The 21,238-nt window shown below is 38.1% G+C and overlaps 1 protein-coding gene across 8 annotated transcripts in view; it reads left to right on the top strand.

Moving 5' to 3' along the window:
- Positions 1-21,238, top strand: part of LOC136874046 (uncharacterized) — a 616,846-nt gene that overhangs the window by 54,980 nt on the left and 540,628 nt on the right. For 7 of the 8 annotated variants that reach the window (XR_010860213.2, XM_067147552.2, XM_067147546.2 and 4 more), the window contains exons 3-4: positions 135-291; positions 372-513. Coding sequence is in view for 7 of the 8 variants with exons in the window: in XM_067147552.2 (XP_067003653.2) it covers positions 135-291; positions 372-513 (299 nt within the window). In the remaining variant the exon portion in view is untranslated. The remainder of the gene's footprint in view (positions 1-134; positions 292-371; positions 514-21,238) is intronic. The other variant, XM_067147551.2, reaches the window with a different exon arrangement.

Genomic DNA, 21,238 nt, shown 5'->3' with positions numbered 1-21,238 from the left:
GTTAAATAGTTATTTGCAAGACCATACCAGGATATCTAATTTACTCCAGATTGGACAATCCAGCACCCCACAATTATTTATGTATCACTTATGTGTTTTTCTTTGTTTCAAGAGAGCCATTAATTTTATTCCAGCAGCACTCCTCCCGTGCCCTCTCTGAATGCTACAACGCCTACAACTGGTAATGCTGCCAATTCTCCTGTTGCTAGACAATCCACTATGATAGCTCAGCCATCAGCAGCTTCAGGTCCTACAATGCTACAAGCTTTGCCCACACCAGTTATATTGCAGGTTTGTAATACATTGAGTTTATTTCATGTAAGTTATTGTACCCAACAGACTTAGTTCTAAACATCAATTACTTTTTATAGGGTACAACAACATCTCCTAGTAGTGTCATAACTCGTACCGGCAACACTATCCATAATCAACCAGGATCGTACCAGCTTGTCATGGATCCACGGGTTGGTCTTATTGTTGGTACAGTCACCACTGCACAACAGCCTTCTACAGGTATTTCCTCGAGCAGTCATTGTCTTTATCTCTTATTCTTCAACTTTTCTTGTTATTGGTAACACTGTGTATGGTAAATATTTTCCTACCTGTTTCCACTTCAGGAATTTAATATTGAAGAAACAACACAAAGGACCACATTTACTAGCTACACCCTGTTATTTTTAAAATCCTATGAAGTATTATCCAGTAAATGAAACATCTAATGCAGATATGATTTATTAGTGGGTTTATTCTTTATCATTTCCTTCTGTTCAGTTTTAACATTCTTTACATGTTAAGATTGATTTAGACCAGCAATGTTCAACTTGATCCTTCTTGTAGTCCATATTCAACATTGTAGAGAAATGTAACCTGGGCCAGATTGTATTTTGTTTCATTTGATCGAATTATTAAAATTGATTATATGAATCTTAATAAAAAATAAAATAATTGATACAGGTCAGTATACTTCTATGTAGATTGCAAGAATATAAGGTGAAAAGGAACGTTTGCTGAAAATCTAAGAATATTTCATTGTTGTGGAGATTAATGTTCAGAAGAATAAAATGCATTTTTTTAGAATTAGTTTTTTAAAAGTAAAATATTACCACATGTTTAAAACCATTCATCAATGCAAACAATGAAGAAATACATGACATAAGAACACCAACAGAAAAAAATTTGGAAGTACTGTAAATACGTGGATAATCCCCACTTATTTTTTTCTGCAGAGGAAAGTTGTGCGTGTAATACCGTACAAACTTGAATATCAGCTGCATCCCTAATTCTTGACTGAAATATTCATATAAATTTTTATGCCAATTAAGAGCTGCATACCCAATTCATGGGAATGCTGCAAGAATGTGGATTTGCTGTAACAAACGGAAAGATCCACTGCTGCGCATAGTCGGAACTCAACAGTTGTGGTGCTTGTTTAGTGAATATTTGATTTGTCATGGGAAAGAGTTAAGTTATTCAGTTTCACTCAGGCTAAGATGGTGAAATTCGCGAAAGAAAGTGGTCACAGAGCAGCGAGCCATGAGTCTTCCGTTCACAAAAAATGAATACAAAATTGGAGAAAGCAGCAAATGGAATTTAAAAAAAAACATTAGTTCATCCATGTATGCAATTTGTCGCCCGAAACAGCGCAAATTCCCACATATTGGGGAAGCACTATTGGTATGGACGAGAGAGATGTGGAATATTATTTAGGTGTAGTGAAGCATTATGGTGCAAAATCAAAACCATATTGGAATGATGTTACCTTTTATACATGGTATGAAAATGAAGTCAAAAGGGGTAGCTCAGAAGTTTCTAGTGCATGTTTTCATTATCTGACAAAGTTTTGTGCTGAAAATTCGTCAGTAAAATTTATTGATCTTTTCTGTGATGGATGCAGTGGCCAAAATAAGAATTACTGTATTTGCTCTCATATAACTCGCCACCCCGTATACCTCACACCCCATTTTCAGCATTTAGATTTTCAGGGAAAAAATCCCTGTACATAACTCACATTCATTTCTGACGTCAAATGGTCGGTTGCATAAACCGTTTGATCTTAGATCAGAGACGAAATTGATTTCAGTTCACTCTGAACTCGGGTGTTTTTATTGTACACTACACTGTTTTCTACACCTAGCCTTAAATCTAACAATCCCTAAAAGTCCAACACTGTGATTATTCCAAAAATCAATCCAAGTACTTCTCGAGGAAATTTAATTTATTCAAACGTTCTTCATTTACCAGCTGGGGACTGCCCTGTTCGATTCATGCTACGTGTGAAACATGAGCTAGCTATTGGCATGCAGAGTTGCTTCACCTTTTCCTGACAGATACATATTTGCTCTGCTGTGCTCATAAAAGCACCATGTCCACATCTATGATTTGGCAACTTTAATATCGCCATAGGTAACAGGAACCATAAAGGAAAAACGCACATGCAACAGGCTGTATGTGACAACGTTTTTATCCTGACGTGATCCCACCATTTAAGTATTGTGCAAGAGCAAAGCTTTTTCGTATTTCATTTCTTTTGCGGTGTTGCCACGTCCACTTTCCTGAACTCCGATTACAGTAATCGCTTCATGCACAAAGGGCGTTAGTCCAAAATAGTTAATTGTTGGGAAAGCAGAAAAAAAACTTATTACGAACCAATATATCACGTAAAACACACGAAAAACTTTTGCATGAAGTAGGTTAAAGAGTAGTACAAACTATGTAAGAGTATTTCATTTTTCAGTTACAAAATTTCCATTTAGGGGCTTTAAAAGTTGGTGGACTATGGCCTTTTCTGCATAAATCAAAAACATTTATAGGCAAGCACTAAACATTTTACAAAAAATGACTGAATTAATGTCATTATTCATACACCATATTTATCAGATACACTGAATACGATTTACGGGTGTTATCAATCATTATAGGCCCCCAACTGTCCTAAATGCAAAAGAAAATACCATATTTACCCGAATAGTCCCCGCCGTCGAATAATGCCTGCACCCTCATTTTAGGAAGGATCATTTTGAAAAAATGAAATGAACTAAAATTCCTTCCATCAAAAGAGTAGGCATAAACAAACATTTTGTATCACTTCGCGAGGTCCACGTGGTCTTTACGCAAATATGAACATGTAAATTTACGGATATAGCTGCTTTGCCTGAGATGATAAAAATACATTATCACTGCTATCAAATATATTTTCCATGAAAATGAGCAAGTAGGCCCACTATCTCCCGGATGCAAGCTCACAGCTGCATGCCCTTAACCGCACGGCCAACTCGCCCACTCACAGTAAGTTTAATATGGTTTACATGTTATACAGTCTTAGCAGAGTGTATACCAAGGATAATATAAAAATAGGCTTATGTTATCAAGAAACGGATGTGTATGAAAATAATATTTACCTGCAAGGATGTCCTATGACTTTCTTCTAAACTTTAATGAGTAGATGAAGAATGGAAAAACTCTAAAGAAAATTGTGGTTGGTACAGCTGAAAAAGTATGTGGATGACAGAGTCAAATAAGGAAACCTAAAGAAACTGCCTGGTGGAATGATGATATTAAAAAGACTATCAATGACAGAAACAATGCAAGAAGATCCTTAAATCAAGCAAGAACAAGGGGAGGTCAACATGACATAGAGGAGAAGCTGTCATTTTGCAGAAAGAAAAATTTACAGGTCAAACAGTTGGTTGTAGCTGAAAAGCAGAAATGCAAGGAAGATCTGGCTACCAAAATCACACAGGATGGAAATAAAAAACTGTTACACAGTATTGTTAAAAATAGAAGAACTCAAAATGAATCTATCCAATCTGTAGAACTTCCTAATGGTAGGGTGACTAGGGATAAGACTAAAATATTACAGGAGTTCCTAAAGCACTTACAAACTTTGCTGAGCTTATAAAAATGTCACCCCATTAGACGACAAACCTTATGATTTTGGCAGCAATTTTCTGTTACTATGATCAGTACAAGAAATATTTGTGACAATTTCAAGGGGTTCACTGACCTCTCCTTTGGCAGGAATTTTAAATATGTAAATTTCTTTCCATAGAAAGGTGATTCTGAGGATGTGTTGCTGTAGTTATGATCAGTGTTATCGTACGCACCAATCACGAAAAGACCCTGAAACAATTATGAGGAGCAAATAACACCTTCTTGAGCTCTGAGAATTTCCAATTAAGGAAGCCTTATCTCGGCATGCTTTCACTAAGCAGGCAGGGTTGCTCTAGTTGTGTTCTCTGCTTGAGTGTAACCATGGAGTAAATAATACACTAGAGCCAGAAGTTCTGGAGGAAAGCTTGCAGTCTGTTGATCTTTCTGGTGACCGTCAAGTCTTTTCTTCTTTTTTTCTTTTCCTAGAATATTACATTTCTAATTTTTTTAATGTATCTTTCACATGCAACAGTAACATCAAGGTTTTTCAGAATGAATGTTTTGAAAAATACTATGATCTCGGTGCAGGAAGAAATCTCTGCCTGAAAGTTCAGCTCTCAGTTGTGGGAAGTGATTGAGAATTCTCTTACATAGATGGGTGTAATGTGTATTTGGAAGGTCTTTACATTCCACACCCAGAAGATTTACTAGACTGTTTGTATCGAGAGGCGTTTTGAAAAAAATCTCAGTATTTCCAGATTCAGAGGCTTAGATTTTCTCTTTTGTGAAGTGTGCAACTTAACCAAAGGCCATACTTTTGCAGATAGAGCTTAACTGTTCCTCTTTTACTCCGCTTGATGTTTTTGGACAATTTGTCAGATTTATGTAGCACTTCAAGTGGTACTTTGCTTCTTTGGCAACTAAATTGCTACCCTTGAGGAACACCATAAGTTCAACGTTATTGATAATTTCAGCACACCTCTTAATTTTCTTTTCTTTTAGAGAAGCAACCTTATAAAGTGTTTTAGAATTGTCCTCTTCTCATTGCAAATAAAACATATTTCATCTTAATAGATTATATTGTGTGGCTCCCAGACCACGTTCCTTTCTTTCTTTTTTCATTGGTTCTGGTGGAGTCTGTATACTGTCTTCGGGTGACGTATTGGGCAAGGACAACATTTGTGTTTCTTTGCCCTGTCAAGTTTTGTTTTCTTCTTCTTCTTTTATGACCACATAGGATCACTTTAGTCAGTCCGTCGTTCAGGTCTCTTTGAAGGGATTGTTCGGGCTTTGCGGTCCTCCCAGTACTTCTTCAGACGCTCCGATCTTCGTGCCCTTTCCTCAGTTGAAAATGTGCGTGTTGTTGGTTTGTTTTGTGTAAGGGTAAAGCGGAGGTTTGTATTCTTGAGTTTTGTATTCAATTTTATCTTATTTTTGGTGTCTTCTGTTGTAAGGCCTATTTCCTTCAGATCCTCCCTTACTTCTCTGATCCATTTACATCCTGTTGTGGTATTTTTTGAGACGAGATTGTGTTGTACTAGTTGTTTCAGAAGTCTCGAGTCCTGCATCCTCATGATATGTCCAAAGAATCCCAGTCTCCTCTTACGCATAGTATCTGTAATGGGTTCTAGCTCTTTGTACACGACTTTGTTAGGTATTAACCGCCACTGTCCATCTTTCTGATATTTTTTGTTGATACAGGTTCTTCCAATCCTCCTTTCAATTTTCTGAAGTCTGTCAGTCTTTGATTGTTTATTCAGGTAAAAGAGTGTTTCTGCTGCATATGTTGCTTCCGGTTTTATAACTGTGTTGTAGTGTTTTATTTTTGTATTTATTGATAGACATTTCTTTTTGTAGATATCCCATGTTAATTTTTGTGCTTTAGCTAATCTATTTGTTCTTACTTGGATTGAGATTTTTTCATTTAAGTTATGTGTTATTACTTCTCCAAGATATTTAAACTGAGTTACTATTTTGATTTTATTACCATTTATAGTGACTTCTTTTAGCTGTGTTGGTTTTTGGGGCATAATTTCTGTTTTTTCAAATGATATTTTGAGGCCAATTTTATTTGCAATGTTTTGAAGTTCTGATATCTGGGTTTTTGCTTCTTTTATGTCCACTGCTAATAATGCTAAGCCGGCCCCGTGGTGTAGGGGTAGCATGCCTGCCTCTCACCTGGAGGCCCCGGGTTCGATTCCCGGCCAGGTCAGGGATTTTTACCTGGACCTGAGGGCTGGTTCGAGGTCCACTCAGCCTACGTGATTAGAATTGAGGAGCTATCTGACGGTGAGATAGCGGCCCCGGTCTAGAAAGCCAAGAATACCGGCCGAGAGGATTCGTCGTGCTGACCACACGACACCTCGTAATCTGCAGGCCTCGGGCTGAGCAGCGGTCGCTTGGTAGGCCAAGGCCCTTCAAGGGCTGTAGTGCCATGGGGTTTGGTTTGGTTTTGGCTAGTAACGCTAAATCGTCAGCAAAACCCAGGCAATTTGTTTTGATTTTTCGGCCAATCTTTATTTTGGGGGGACATTTTCTAAACCATTCCCTCATTACCATTTCTATTAAAGTTAAGGGCACACATATTGTTCCACTTCCTTTGTGTAGTGTTTTTTTAAAATTGTTCCCTCTATTCTTTCTCTCTCATTTAACTTTTGTAAATCCAAACCATGGGGCATTGCACCTAGATTCTGAAATTCCATTAAATGTTCTGCAAACATCCTGTAGCCGGCACCAACGAGTGAATGATTCGGCAGTTTGTTAAAAATTAAATAATTGAAAAAGAGGTTCAACCTATTCAATACATAAGAGAAAGAAATGTAGTGATTACATTCTTATTTAATAGTAATTTGAAATGGGACCGGTTTTGACCTTAGTCCAGGTCATCGTCAGCCGTTCAAAACATAACATGTAAAACAATGCATATGAAAAAGATTAAATGAACCCTGGATCGGTATAAGATGAAATATAAATTGATGATGGGGGTAGAAATTGTGAGTCACTTAAAAGAAAACAGTACGTATTATTATGAATGGTAGTACGGCACAGGGCAAATCAAGTCTCCATCACTAGACTATTAACATAAGAAACAGATGGTCCGGTCTATCACACTAGGAGAAGAATTAATGTGTGCCAGCCATAGATGCCTTGAAGCATTTTAAATTCAGTTTCAAAACGGTTCATTATGATACAAAGAACTTTCTGTGTTTAAAATGAGCAAACCTTTATAACAAACTGAAAAGGAAATAATTGAAAGAACACCCCAAATCATCAAACTACAAAAAAGACCTAAACATTAAAAAAATAATAATAATAATAATAATAATAATAAAATTTTAGAGAACCCTTAAGGTATAAAGACAATTGTATAGGGACAGAAAGTGTCCTCTTCAAAAGTTGAGGGCATACATTTTGTTCCAAAACAAAACAGAGAACATTTAAATCCAACCATTAAGGGTTGAGATCTAAAACAATATAGTGTGCCAGTTGGCAGCTAATGGCGTCATTTTTAATGGATGTCATTTTGGTGTTCTGCACAGATTTTCAAGTAGCTCCCTATCTGGAAAGTTACCTTTGGCATCAACTATGTCCACAGAAAGTGGCACATTCCAATCAAAAAGTGTACCCACCGTACTATCAATTAGTTCTTTTATTGCAAAACAAATTCAGAAACACACTGCATTGTAATGAAGCTGATTGACATCTGATGAGAGGTACCAGTCGTCCTGTAAACAAAGTAATTCGCGCCACAAACTTATTGTGTCCAGTACCCATTTATCCTTCTGGAAGGGTGTCAGGGTTATCTGGGTTAATGATGAGGAACAGCCTAGAACATTCATTCAAGAAGCTACCTCTATTATGTCTGATGGCAAGTTTGAATTACTTGGATATGAGTTCACAAATCCAGATTTACTTATAGAGGCTTGTCTCACTAATGTACTTGGTTTAATCTGGAAGAACAGAAAACATGGCACACTGGCTATAAGCCCAAACTGTTTCCAGATTTTACCAGAGAAAATTACCAAAAGCTGCAAAGTGTTTTTAAGTAATTGGTTTTCCATCTCATGTGACCCTAGAGCCAAAAGTTATTTTAAGAGAATTATGGAGTTTCAAAATTGGGTGGGATGAAGAAGTGGATCAGAGCATTGCCAGCAAAATTTGCAAAATGGGCAAATGATGTCACATTTTTGAAAGACTTGAATACTTCAAGGTGGCTACCTTCTAACAGTGAACCTGTTGAATATAGTGTGCATACTTACTGTGATGGCGGCAAGGATGCCTATGCTGTAGCTGTGTTGTTTGAGGGTGAAGACAATTCAGAAAGTAGATTAAGCAAAAAGGAGAATTTCCTCTACAAAGAATACAATCACAATACCTTGTCTAGAATTGCTTGCTGCATTGATAGGTGCTAGTCCCAGTAGCTGTGTATCATATTTCTGGAGTGATTCATCTACAGTCAGCATGGATTAGAAGAGATCAGTGGACTACCTTTGTGAGGAACCGGGTGAAGAGATAAGAAAGTTGACTCAAGTATAACAGTGGCATGCTCCATGTGTTTGAATTCCTGCTGACCTGCCATCTAGAGATGGTTTGGAGAAAGGGTTGCTTCAGTCATTGTGGTGGGAGCGAGCTGAATGGTTATACCATCAATTAGCAGTTGGCCTTCAGCCAGAGTCAAGTTTGAAGAGGATGATATTGTTGAAGAAAGAATACTGTTGTTTCCTCTATGATTTGTGCAGAAACTGTCTTTGGAGTGATTGGTATTGGTTTGTAAATAATTGTTTAGTAATTGGCTCTGAACATTTTATGAAGACTGGGGCTCTTTCTACTGAAATAACGGTCTTGAAGCTAGTGCAGAAAGATGTATTTCCCAGTACTACAGACTCCAGAATCTCCAGTCTGTAACCCTTCGGAGATCACAATGGTCTCCCCTGCTTACGAACTAAGCGCTCCAGTATACCCGATAGCCATGACTTCCGGTGTCCTGTACTTTTACCCAAAATCATCCCTTTGTGTCACGACTGATTATAGATGTTAATGTTCGAAGGTGTAATGTCGGAATTTTAGGTTTCCTTTCGATTCTGAGGGAAAGATTCTAGGTGATATGACGAAGAAGAACTGTATGGTAAGTTTTAACAGAATGTGTTCTGCAAAAACTATGAAGAGACTTGCTTATTCATGTATGGTGTCACCAGAACAGTCCACTACTCCTATCATTATAAACAGATGCATTTATGCAAGCATTTCATTGGTTTTTAAACAGGAGAGGACGACCAGCTGTAATTTTTTGTGATGACGGCGCTGACTTTTCTGGTACTGAGACTGCCTTCAGTCGAATTGATTGGTCAAAGGTATAAGACTACTGCTCAGTGGAGAGAATAAAGTGTAAAGTCAACCCAACATTTGCTGTCTGGTGGGGAGCTTGTTGGGATAGGTTGATAGGACTTGTAAAAAGGTTACTTTGGAGAACACTAAGATGAACATCTCTCAAAGTGCTTTGTGACTGTGGGAGTGTAGTAAACTTGAGACCTCAGATGCATACAGCTGATATTTCAAATGAACTAGGAGTAATAACGCCTGCCCATGTTTCTTCAGGATATTCATGAAGTTGCTGTGCCTGAGATTGATGCTTAAGTTTTCCAGTTTCAACAAGAGGTTAAGTACAGATTAACACTGAAGGAGAATCTGAGAAAGAGTTTCCGCAGTGAGTCTTTGGGTCAACTGTGACAGCAGATGGATGCAGAGCAACTAAAAAATGTACAGGTTGATGATGATGTCTAGGCCCCGGACTTTTAAAAAATGCATATGCAAATGCATATTTTGAACGTTAGTGCATATACAGACATACTTTTCTCTTATGTGTGATCGATTATCTAAGATTTCTGAATGAAATGAAAAATTTAATGAAATCTGTATGTTGCACATAACTTGGCAACATGAGAAACCTTCCCTGATTAAGGAAAGTGTTCTCAATATCACAATACAAGTAGGTAGAAGGATAATTACGTTTTTCACAACAGCAATTTCCTTCTTTCTGACATTCCTTCCTCCTTCTCCTTACAATTTGCTTAAATAAGTGCATTCATCTGTTAACTTGCTCTTCGTCTATTGCAGCGTATCACCAGATTCTTCTTCTTCTTTTTTTGGTATTGGCTTTACGTCGCACCGACACAGATAGGTCTTATGGCGACGATGGGACAGGATAGGGCTAGGACTGGGAAAGAAGTGGCCGTGTCTTTAATTACGGTACAGCCTGGTGTGAAAATGGTAAACCACGGAAAACCATCTACAGGGCTGCCGACAGTGGGGTTCGAACTCACTATCTCTCGAATACTGGATACTGGCCGTACGTAAGCGACTGCAGCTATCGAGCTCAGTGTTTTACCAGATTAAACTGCAAAAATGCCTAAAGTCTTTGCCAGAAAATGTCCCGAGCAGTCGGTGCCGGTGTAGAAGTATAGCCCAGTTACGTCCGTCGATGTAGAAGGATCATTTTCAGTGTATAAATTACTTCTGTCCGACAATAGAATCTCATTGACTCCTTAAAGGATTGAAAAACTGTTCAAACCTACTGCCACGCATCATTTTCTAAGGAATGAAACTTGTTTATGAATTTAACACTGAGTTAAAATTAAATAATTTGTTTGGTAATTGCAATATGTTTTATTTTTAGTGCATATTTTCGTGCATATTTTTAACATTTTAGTGCATATGTGCATGCATATTTTTGGAGTTTTTAGTGCATATGAATCCGGGCCCTAATGATGTCCTCATTGGCAATGGCAACTTAAAGGGACTGGATTGATCTTTCGGAAAGATCCTAGAACTTCTGCCGGGAAAGGATGTAGTCACCCGTCTTGTCCACCTGAAGACTGCTACTGGAAAAGTTCTGCTCCCAGTTCAAAGACTTTACCTTCTCCTCGAAGCCAAAGGTAGTGAACCTACATCAGATATTAAATCTTCTGTTCCAAACAGGAAAGGGCTGAATAGAATGTGAAAGAAGTTAGTGATGTGTCGTGATATAGTGTGAGTGACATAGGAGAAATAAATATGTATGCACTATTATATAGATAACTGTTATTTTATGTTTAATAACTCCATTTGGTGGAGGGCCGATCACTTGATGATGGTACAAAAGATGAGGCCGAGAGCTAAGTGATAAACTGGAATAGATCAGATGAGATCATTTGGACATTTGAAGCAGATGAAAGAAAACTGACTGCCAAGACAAGCACCGCTAAGACAGCTGACAGGGAAGAGAGAACGAGGAACACCAAGATTACGATGAATTTACTCTGTGAAGGACGGCATAGAACAATGGAAGCTGGACTGGAACACAGTGTTGGATGAGGAGTGGTAGAGAGGCCAAATGAAGTGAGAGGAACCTGTGTTTTCCTCCACCTAGTGTCAACTTTAGGGTAGGGGTTGACTGCCTTCAATATTTCCGTTATTTTTTACTGTAATGTATAAAGGTATAGAACAATAATTTGCAGTGAGCTATTTTCATGCAAAGCATAAAATTTTATGCTTGAGACCCTGTCTGAAGTTGCCCTTCCCAGTTAAACTTTTCAACAACATATAGCTAAGATCCTACTATACATTATTCCATATTGAAATACAATCTTTCATTAAAATCCACCCATCTATTTTTCTGTGATGCTATAACAGACACAGACAGACAAATGTTAAAATTAACTTGGCATAAGTCATTAGTTATTACTAGGGGGCGGATTTCTATGACCTAAAAATGTATGAAATATGTATGCACTTATGACCTAAAAAACATAAAAATATGACCTATAAAATTCAAAATATGACTTAATGAATAGCATTTACGTTACATAGAAGCACTTTTATTACGATTGCTACAGACTGCAATTAATTTAGAGTTTAAAAATGTTTAATTCTTCGAAATCTTTAACCCCAAATCAACTAAAATGATGAATATTTCATGAACTCGTTAAGGTTACACTGCATACTCCTAGGCAAGGACGGACTCTGTGAAGGACATAAACACTACAGTAATTTCACTGTTCAATATTCAATCAGTTTTAATGTATACACAAAACATATGTTATTTTAATGAAATTTTCATACCTGATCTATTCTCCATTATCAGAATTGTTGCAATTTATGACCACATGCATCTTAAGATTGTTGAATGAGAATCCCCTCCTGTTGTCGCTGAGTATCGCCTTGTAGCGAGAAAAACTTCTTTCGACATCACATGATGTAACGGGAGCGTACTTTAATAGAGTTAAATCACTTGGAGAAAATTCCTGGAAATCTGCAGATGAAGGGTTTCCACAAAGAATGTCACTTATTCCACACAGGTACACAAGTCTGCTATTTTTTTCCAGTATATTTTCTAATTTTCTACACACCCTAGATGCTATTGTTCCTTTTGCATGCTTTAATTCCTGTTCGATGCACTTTACAACATCCAGTGCATCGCTTAGTTCTGCACCTGAAACTTCCAGTTGCGTGATTGCTCCAGATAAAGAATTAAAATTGGACTTTATGTAAGCCAGGTCCGCTTTTAATGTAGTGCTTGAAAATAAATCTTGAGTGGCTTTTATGGAGGACGATTCTGCAGGATCAAAAGACTTCACGATCTTCTCCAAGACATCTAAGTTGTTGCAATAGTACACTGCGGCATCAAGCCAAGTCCCCCATCGCGTTATAACTGGCTTGGGAGGTAGGGGTAGTGAAGGTGCTTCTTCTCGAAATTTCTGAACGCAAAGCGGAGCTTTGACAAACACTTTCTTACAGTTCGATATTAATTTATCATCTTCAGGGTAACTACTCCTAACTTGTTCAGCTGCCCTATGCAAGGCATGTGCAAGACATGTCTCATGTATCATTTTCGGGTATAGCATTTTAAGTCCCTTGGCTGCCTTCACCATATACGGAGCAGCGTCAGTTACAAATAGAAAAATGTGCTCTCTCTTTGCCCCGTTTGGCCACAACAGATTCATTGAATTGTTGAAGAGAACTGCAATGGTGGAATGGTTTGTCTTCTCTAGCACTTCACATGTCGGGAGGAATGTATCTCCAGGCCGGTCTTCCTTCAGCGTGCCAACGATCACATTTGCTACATATCTTCCATCCACATCTGTGGTCTCGTCTATTGAAACCCATATCTTACTGTCTCCCATGCCACGCCTTATTATATCCAACATTTCTGCATAACAAGGGGTCAGATAGTCCTTCCTGAGAGTAGATTCGTTGGGCTCAGGATGCTTTGTATATTTTTCAAGAAACTGTCTGAAGCTTCGGCTGTTAAGTTTCTTTAAAGGAATATCAGACAAAACCATCATCTTGCAGAGATCTTGTGAAAATTGTGAACTCTGAGAACTTGATGTCGGGGTTTCGAATAGCAGACGTTGCCTATTTTCGAGTGCAGAATATTTAGTTACACAATTCTTATGTTTTACAGTATTACAGTGTTGTTGCACAGAGAAGCGTTTTTCGGCAGTAACTTTTACCTCACACAATTTACAGAATAATATCACTCCATCCGTACTGAATGTTTTCACCCAACTCGCGAACAAAACTTCGCAACTTTCCACAAATTGAGACTTTCGTTTTAGGCATATTGAAAGGAACTGAATGACTGAAGCTCCCTAATGACCAAGGTCATTCAGTGTGTTGAAGGTGGAAGAGGGAAGGGGAAGGGGAGAGATAAGAACAATGGCAAATAACTGCAGAATTACCTCTGCTTCCGTGTAAACAATTGCCCGGTTTCCAGGAATTGACCCAGCTAGCAAACAATAGCTCCTACCTGTTAGAAACATTCCATACACTACTTTATAATGGTTCTTCAGTAGTATATTCCAGTCTATCCTGAAAAATAATTTCTAGAGCTTATTCTGATTTTTATAATAAGAAATTAAAATGAAAATTACCAAAATATGCCGTTATAATGATATTTTGTTGAAAATATGCCATAAAACTTAAGAAAGCCAAAATATGCATTTATATGCCCAATAAAACCTATTTAATTTTGATTATCATGCTTGGAAACGTGTTGAAAATACAAGACTGTAAGATATAATGTTAAGGGAAAAAATATGACTGGTCATAGAAATCCGCCCCCTAGTTATTACTATGGCATCAGTATTCTTGGCAGAATACGGTATTAACCAGCTGGAATGTCACACAGTTAAAAGCAGTGCTATCATATGAAATGCTCATTCAAATGAAAAAGAATACATTTCCTTAAGGCGGATACAGACATGCGCCCCTAAGTCTGTAACGTAACCATGTCGTGCGCCAAGGTTAAACGAGGCAATGTTACTCACCGCGGTTGCGAGGTAAACTTTTCTACCCCGCGCCACAGGTCGTAATGCGTAACCTACCAGCGTTCCGCCAGTTGAGACAGTGCAGCTTTGAAAGATGGACATAGCTGCAGCAGCATATATTTATTTGCATTATGCAAACAAACGGAAACATAGGCGATGGTGGCAAACTCAGCCTTATTCACTTAGAACTACACATTGTGGTTCAAATTTGCTGGCTGACATGAAGTTTCAGACTGTTAGTGGGCATTATAAAAATTTTACTAGAATGTCACCTACAGACTTTGAATACCTCATCAATTTGATAGGGCCTGAAGTTGCTAAGAAGGATACCACATTCAGAGAGGCTATCTCGGTGCAAGAGAGACTGGCAGTAACAATACGATTTCTAGCAACCGGTGATTCATACACTAGTCTGCAGTATCTTTTCAAAATACCCAAGCAGTCTTTTAGTGTTACCGTACCTGAAGTGAGTCAAGCTCTGATTGCCTGAAAGAAAATATAAGCGTAAGTAAGGAATTTATTGCTGGGATATTCTATGTTACATTCATCAAACATTATCTATTTTAATTGCTTATTCAACACAGAAACACTACTTTGTAAGTTTAATCAAGTCCTGAAAATCCATGTCCACATCGTGGGAATTGCTTACTGTATTTGACTCAGTGGACAGATTGGAGTTCTAGTGAGGAGAATTGGGTGTAGTAGTAGTATTCGGTGAGGATAGGGAAGCTGAATGAGTGTGTGTTGGAACAGTGTAACCTTGAAAATGTGATGGGTTCGGCAACTGATGAACATTATGCTGTGCAGCATGATGGGGATATTGGTCCCGCTTAACAAGAAAATATGCAGACGAATTTCCTTGCGTAGAGAGTGGTATGATTCACCTCCCCCTTTCAAAAACACCTCATTAGAATGTTTTTTTACTTTATTATAGTCTTTGCCAAGTCTCCCGATTTGAGTGGGAGACTCCCGGTTTTTCATCGTTCCTCCCGATTGCCGGGTCCGACCTCCCGATTTTCAGAGCAATATCCGTAATTTTTGTATTATTTTAAACTCCCGCGGATTTTCTCGTTCTATCGATATATGGATGGTCGATAGTAGTTCTAATAATGATACCAGTTGGCAATACGGGGCACGGTGGCCAGTCATGTGCTGCTCTTTGGTCTGTAATACAGTCATTCCCTTTGCAAGCGAGTAACGTTCTCTTTGGAGTAACCTGACCTCAGAAACATAGTCGTTCTACCCGGGGCAAGATCTGCAGATGTGCTCGTGTTGTGCCTTAATATTTGTTTTGGCCAAAATGTCAATAAAAATAAAAATATGATGCGGTGTTTAAAGGTGCTTATGGGGAAGAGTATCCGTGTTTGAGTGAATCCAGAAAGGGACCAACATTCACATTCTGTACTATATGTAGGTGTGATTTTTCAGTTGCACATGGCAGGAAATGCGATATACTCAAGCACATGCAATCGAAAAAACATAAGGAGAGTGCTCAGTGTGTAGAAAGAAACCAGAAACTGAACTTTTTGTGTAAAAACCATGGTGTAAATCCTGTGACGAATGCCGAGGCGTTATTTACGTCATTTATAGTAGAACATAACCTGCCTGTATAATGTGCCGATCACAGAAATGTGCATGGAAGAAAGGGCGGAAATTGTATCGCATTTGCAGGTGAATGCATTTTCTTTTGCTACTGATTGTAGCAATAAAAGCGACTTGAAGATATATCCAATTGTTGTAACATTTTTTAGGCCTGAACTCTATGAAATTCAGAGTTGTCTACTCTCTGTGCCCTATTTAGAAGGGGATGCTAGTGGAGCTAACATTGCCAATCTTTTGCTCTCAACTTTTCGGGAATTCTGCATTCCATTAAAAAACTGCCTAGCTCTTGGTGCTGATAATGCTCCAGTAATGGTAGGATTAAAGAATGGTGTGGCAGGATGTTTGAAGCGGGAAAATAGTAAGATAATCATCGTAGGCTGCCCTTGTCACCTAATTAATCTTGCTGCTGAGAAGGGTGCGGCATGCTTGCCCGTAAATGTAGATGAAAGTATAATTGATATATTTTATTATCTGGAAAAGTGTGCAATGAGGAAAGAAAAAGTTCAGGGAATTTCAGACATTACACAACGTAGAGATCAGGAAAATTCTGAAGCACGTGCTTACTCGATGGTTATCACTAAGACGGTGTTTAGGTACGATTTTGCTTCAGTGGGACCATTTGGTTACATTATTCAGGAGCGAAATTTTGAGTAAGGATTCTCAGATGGGGACTTTGAAGACTTACAAAATTCCTAAGCACAGTTTAAGTGCAGATGTGTCTTGTTTGTCTGAAAACGTTAAGGATTGTCATAACATTTCACCTCACTCCTCAGTTAAAATGAGAACCCAGTCATCGGTTTCATTTAAAAAAATGAAACTACTTATGACACTGAAAGCCATGCATTGTCATGTGAAGAACGACTTTTCATGTTCCTTTCATCAAATTTACATAAATCTTTTGGCCTTTTTCTCTCAAGTTTTATGGATATCTTTGAGAATCCAAACTTAGCTCTTCAGTCAAGTATGCCGCACATCCACTTATTGAAGTCAGTTTTGGAGGAATTATTGAAGACTGTGATGGCAAGTTTTGTGAAACCAGACGTTATTAAAAGATCCTCCTCTCTCCTTGATGTAGATTATATACTCCAGCAAATTAAAAGAATGGTTGTGATCTGATGATAGGGAACTCTGCGTTTGTGTTAGTGAACACCTTGAAGTCTGAGGAAAAGTGCATATTCTTTAAGTCTGTTAGAAAGTGTTTCTCTTCATCGTGTGACTACATGGTACACAAATTTCCATTCAAAGATGTTTTAATTAATGCAGAAGTTGCAAATATTTCTGCTCTAAGGCGTCATTTTCTAGCCTTAGATTTTTCACAAACAAGTGTCCGAACATTTTGACTAGTGAAAAGGAACATTTGGATAAAGAAACTGATATTCTGCACTCCCAGTTCTGTAACTTTCAGCTCGAAGAAACAGACCTGGCAAAAGGAAGAATTGATGTTCAATGGGCATTGGTAGGTCAGATGAAATCAGCTGATGGTGTACTTAAATATGACACTCTCTCTAAGGTGATGCTTGCTATTTTATCAATTCCACACAGCAATGCAGAATGCGGAAGGATTTTTAGCAGAGCCACAAAGACAAAAACACACTTCCAATCCTTGCTGTCTGAACAATCTTTGGAGGAACTTTTAACCTTGAAATCAGTTCAGCAAGGCAAGTGCTTTGAGCAAAAATTTAGTTCCGAGTTTCTGAAGAAGGCTAAGTCAGCTACTGGTGTGTTCAACAACAATTAGTCATAATGTGATCACCATGTTGAAGGATGAGAAGTCACATTTTCCTACAGTTTGGGTATGTCCAGTATTTAGTATTCACATGTAAATGATGGAAAATATATACAGTGAAACTCGGTTAAGAAGTTCCCGCATAACTTTTTCTGCCTAAGAAGTGTGATATTCTTGGTCCCTTGATCAGTTGCATTACAATATATGTATATTTTTCCCGTTTAAAGTGTTCTGTTGTAAATATATTTCCCGGTTAAACAGTTCAGATTTTAGAGCCCCTTGAGATGGAAAACGTCCGCTCAAAGCAGCCCATGGTTAGGACCCTCCAGTCTCCGTGCAAGTTGCACCCTATGTTAGACCATTCACGCGCTCGCGGTGTGTGTCTGGTGTCACGGAACCTCTGCGGCACATTCTCTTTGCTGTGCGGGCTTGCCAATGCCATACAGCGTCACGCTATGGCAACACGGACACCAGATGCTCATTCTCACCTTGTGGGATCGAATCGAACCCATCAGTAGAAATTTCCACTCCACCGTTCCATCTAGCAGAATAGAACTGAACGGGATTCTACATTGGAATCGTAAAGCACGCAATGGATGGCTTGGTTTGATAAAACTTCAATGCAGTAATTTGCAGGCCGCAATAGGGTGAAGTCATTAATCGAGGTGGCCTAATCATTAATTGAAAACTGTAAAGTGTATTTGTCCACAACATTACTGTTAATATACCACAAAATTGAATATTGTAACCTGTTTGATTTTTCATTCCCTTGCTTATTTCCTTCCAGGCATTCTCTCCTACGTTGTTGTTGCAATAATACTTATGGGTCTTGTCATAGAGGAAATTACGTTTTTGAACTAAACTGATAATATTTTCAGTGTCCATTATTAGTGCGGTGAACAAAAACAACTTCCCGATTCTATGCAGGAAATGGCCGACTTGCCAGCAGCCAGCTGATACACATGCAGCCAAACAGCTGGCCGAAAGATCCCGATCGTTTACGAAGTTGAACGAATGTTGATAGCCAACTGGGTGTTGATGGGAGGCACACAGAGGCATTGCAATACCACGTGTTGGCATAAAATTGAAAGTTATTTTTAATTTTACCTTTATACGAGCTAAACATTGTATTATCGTGTCACTCGTAATTATTACATCGCATTATTAGAACATAGCACAAGGATGAGGAGACATAAAATAAAATTCTCGCAAGGAAAGAATTTGTTTACGTTTAGATGTGCTAGCGTTGCTACTGCGCCTTTATCACTCCCACGTAATACCCCAGGTACTTTTCCATACACTCATTTTTGCAACTTCGAACCTGTGTTTCTTTTCTTATTACCTATAGCATGAAGAGGATTGAAGCGGGAAAATTAAACTCAATACTGGCTTGGCCATGTGGTACTTGCGAAGCAGCCAGAAACTATGCCCGTTGCTGTGACAACCAATAGGAATGCAGGGGCGATTTAGGCCTAGGTTCTAAGAATCTCTAAGAATAAGTTGCCAGATTTCCCATTTGCTGCCGTTATCCTTGAATTATGTGTCGGGGGTGTGAGGAAGATGGAAAGCACATGCTAACAAAATGTAGAACACGTCTTTGCGTCTTGTAAGCCTAAGCTACGGATTGCCAAGCATAATGTAGCGTCGTAATTAGTATGAATAGGAGTCGGTGAAGTTAGTTGTACTTGTAATATCAACGCACAGAAACGTTTTAAGTGAAAATGAGCGGAACTCAGAGGAAAGAGATCAAGTGAAAGGCACTAACAATAAAAGACAAAGTGGAGATTATAAGGAAAGTGGAGTAATCTACACCTTTCCTTGTTGCTTTTGCAAAGGAGCTGGGGATGCTGCCGTCTACTTTGAATGGCATTATAGCGAAGAAAGAAGAGAACTTTGCTTCTGCAGGGAGCAAATTGTAAGGAAGTTAAATCTGAAAAGTACGATGAATAGAACAAGCTCTGCTAATATGGTTTAAACAGCAGTGAAGTTTAAACATACCTTTCAGTGGGACTATTATGCAGGAGAAAGCCACATGCAAATTAAGGGTACCTTTTACCGCGTTGAACGGGTGGCTGGACCACTTTAAAAATCGAGCCGGCATCGTTTACAAAAGAATTTGTGGCGAAGCAGAGAGTGTAAGTGCGGAGGAAAGGGAAGCGTGGAAGGAAATGGTTCTGCCTGCTAAAATAAGCAAACCTTGCAACGTTTTTATATGATATGTTCCCTTCTCTTATCAAATATATTTATAATACGGTATTTTCAATTATTTTACTTTATCTCTAAAAATATTGTCATGATAATCGAATTTTTATATTGTGGCTTTATGTTAGCAGCTCTTATATATCGGTCTATTTCGGTATTGTTCACAAACAAGGAAATCTGTTGGCTGTGTGTTTCACATATATTTCAAAGTACAGAATAAGTTTTTGGGCATTACCCCTTTTAAGAAATTTCCTGCTTAAGAAGTTTTTTTTTATTTTTTTAGTTTGCAGTCCCTTGAAAAACTTAGAGTTTCACTGTATATGGGCAAATAGAATTGTTAATGTATTGAATTATAATGAATTTGTACATGTTCTGCCATCAGTGATGTCATAATACGTCACGATTCGCTGCAAAATTTCTCCTGATTTTTCACTTTTGAAAGTTGGCATGTCTGTCTTTGGTTCATTTGGATATAATTTTTTTTTAAATATTCCTCTCAATTTGGTCTTTGTGTTTTTGAATGGGTGATGATTTTGTTATTCTTTATGCTGAGCACTATGAACATTACCTGTTGCAAAACATTCCCTTAATGTGTCTCTTTTAGAACAATTTTTAGTTCAAATTAGTGAGAAATCAGTCCGTATTACCAACAAGTCTTCTATCGTTCCTGTGTGCGCTCTCTAAAGCATCTGACAGTACTAATCACTTGCACTATGGAAAAAAGTGTTTCTCAGCTATGCCACCAGATTCCATCTGTGTTCGTTTATTTTCATTTTGTCTGTCTGTGTTGCAGGTTCTACAGTATTGTTTCCTTTCATGGGGGGTAACTGTGATGTAGTGTTTGTAAACGCTGGAGTTTCAGCCGATTATATGAATTCTCTTTGTGATGAGGGTGACTATATGCTGTCGGATGTTGAAGGAAGTTTTTAATTTTGTGTTTTTTCTTGCTATACATTGTGGAAATTGAACTGGGTGGAAACAAGAGAACTAAATGTGTGGGCTGCCCATCTGGTTGTAGGTGTAATATCTGATTGTAGTAGTCTTTAAAAAATGTCATATCCTGGATTCTATGTAACACAGGGCTGTGAAAATTTCTGTGCTGATGTCAGGAATTACAGAATTTAGGGAAGTGCTCCTGATAAACTATAGATCTTGAGCAATGAAATATATTTTTAATTTTTTTTAAGGTGGATAATACTTCCTTAGAATTGATGAAGTTATGACTACTTCACTCCACCTCTGTATATTAGGCTGTTTTCCTGTGGGTTTCTTATCACATGCTGAGCAGCACTAATATTGTAAAGAATAATAATGAAATGCTAAGGTAGACTACACCATTTGTGCTAGCATTATAATGGAATAGGTTTGTAATTTCTTCTCAACTTGCTTTCATGATTGGTGTTAGTGTAGATCATATTTAGTTTAAACAGATTCAGAGGCAGATTATAATTGTATGAAGCATCTTTGTCAGTAAGGAATGAACTGTTAAGTGTGCATATTCATAATTTGATCCTGGGTACGAGAGGTGAGTATG

Source organism: Anabrus simplex, chromosome 5, assembly GCF_040414725.1.
Source record: "Anabrus simplex isolate iqAnaSimp1 chromosome 5, ASM4041472v1, whole genome shotgun sequence".
Taxonomy (NCBI): domain Eukaryota; kingdom Metazoa; phylum Arthropoda; class Insecta; order Orthoptera; family Tettigoniidae; genus Anabrus; species Anabrus simplex.
Note: the sequence above shows the minus strand (reverse complement) of the source record. Positions and strands in the feature narration are given on the sequence as shown.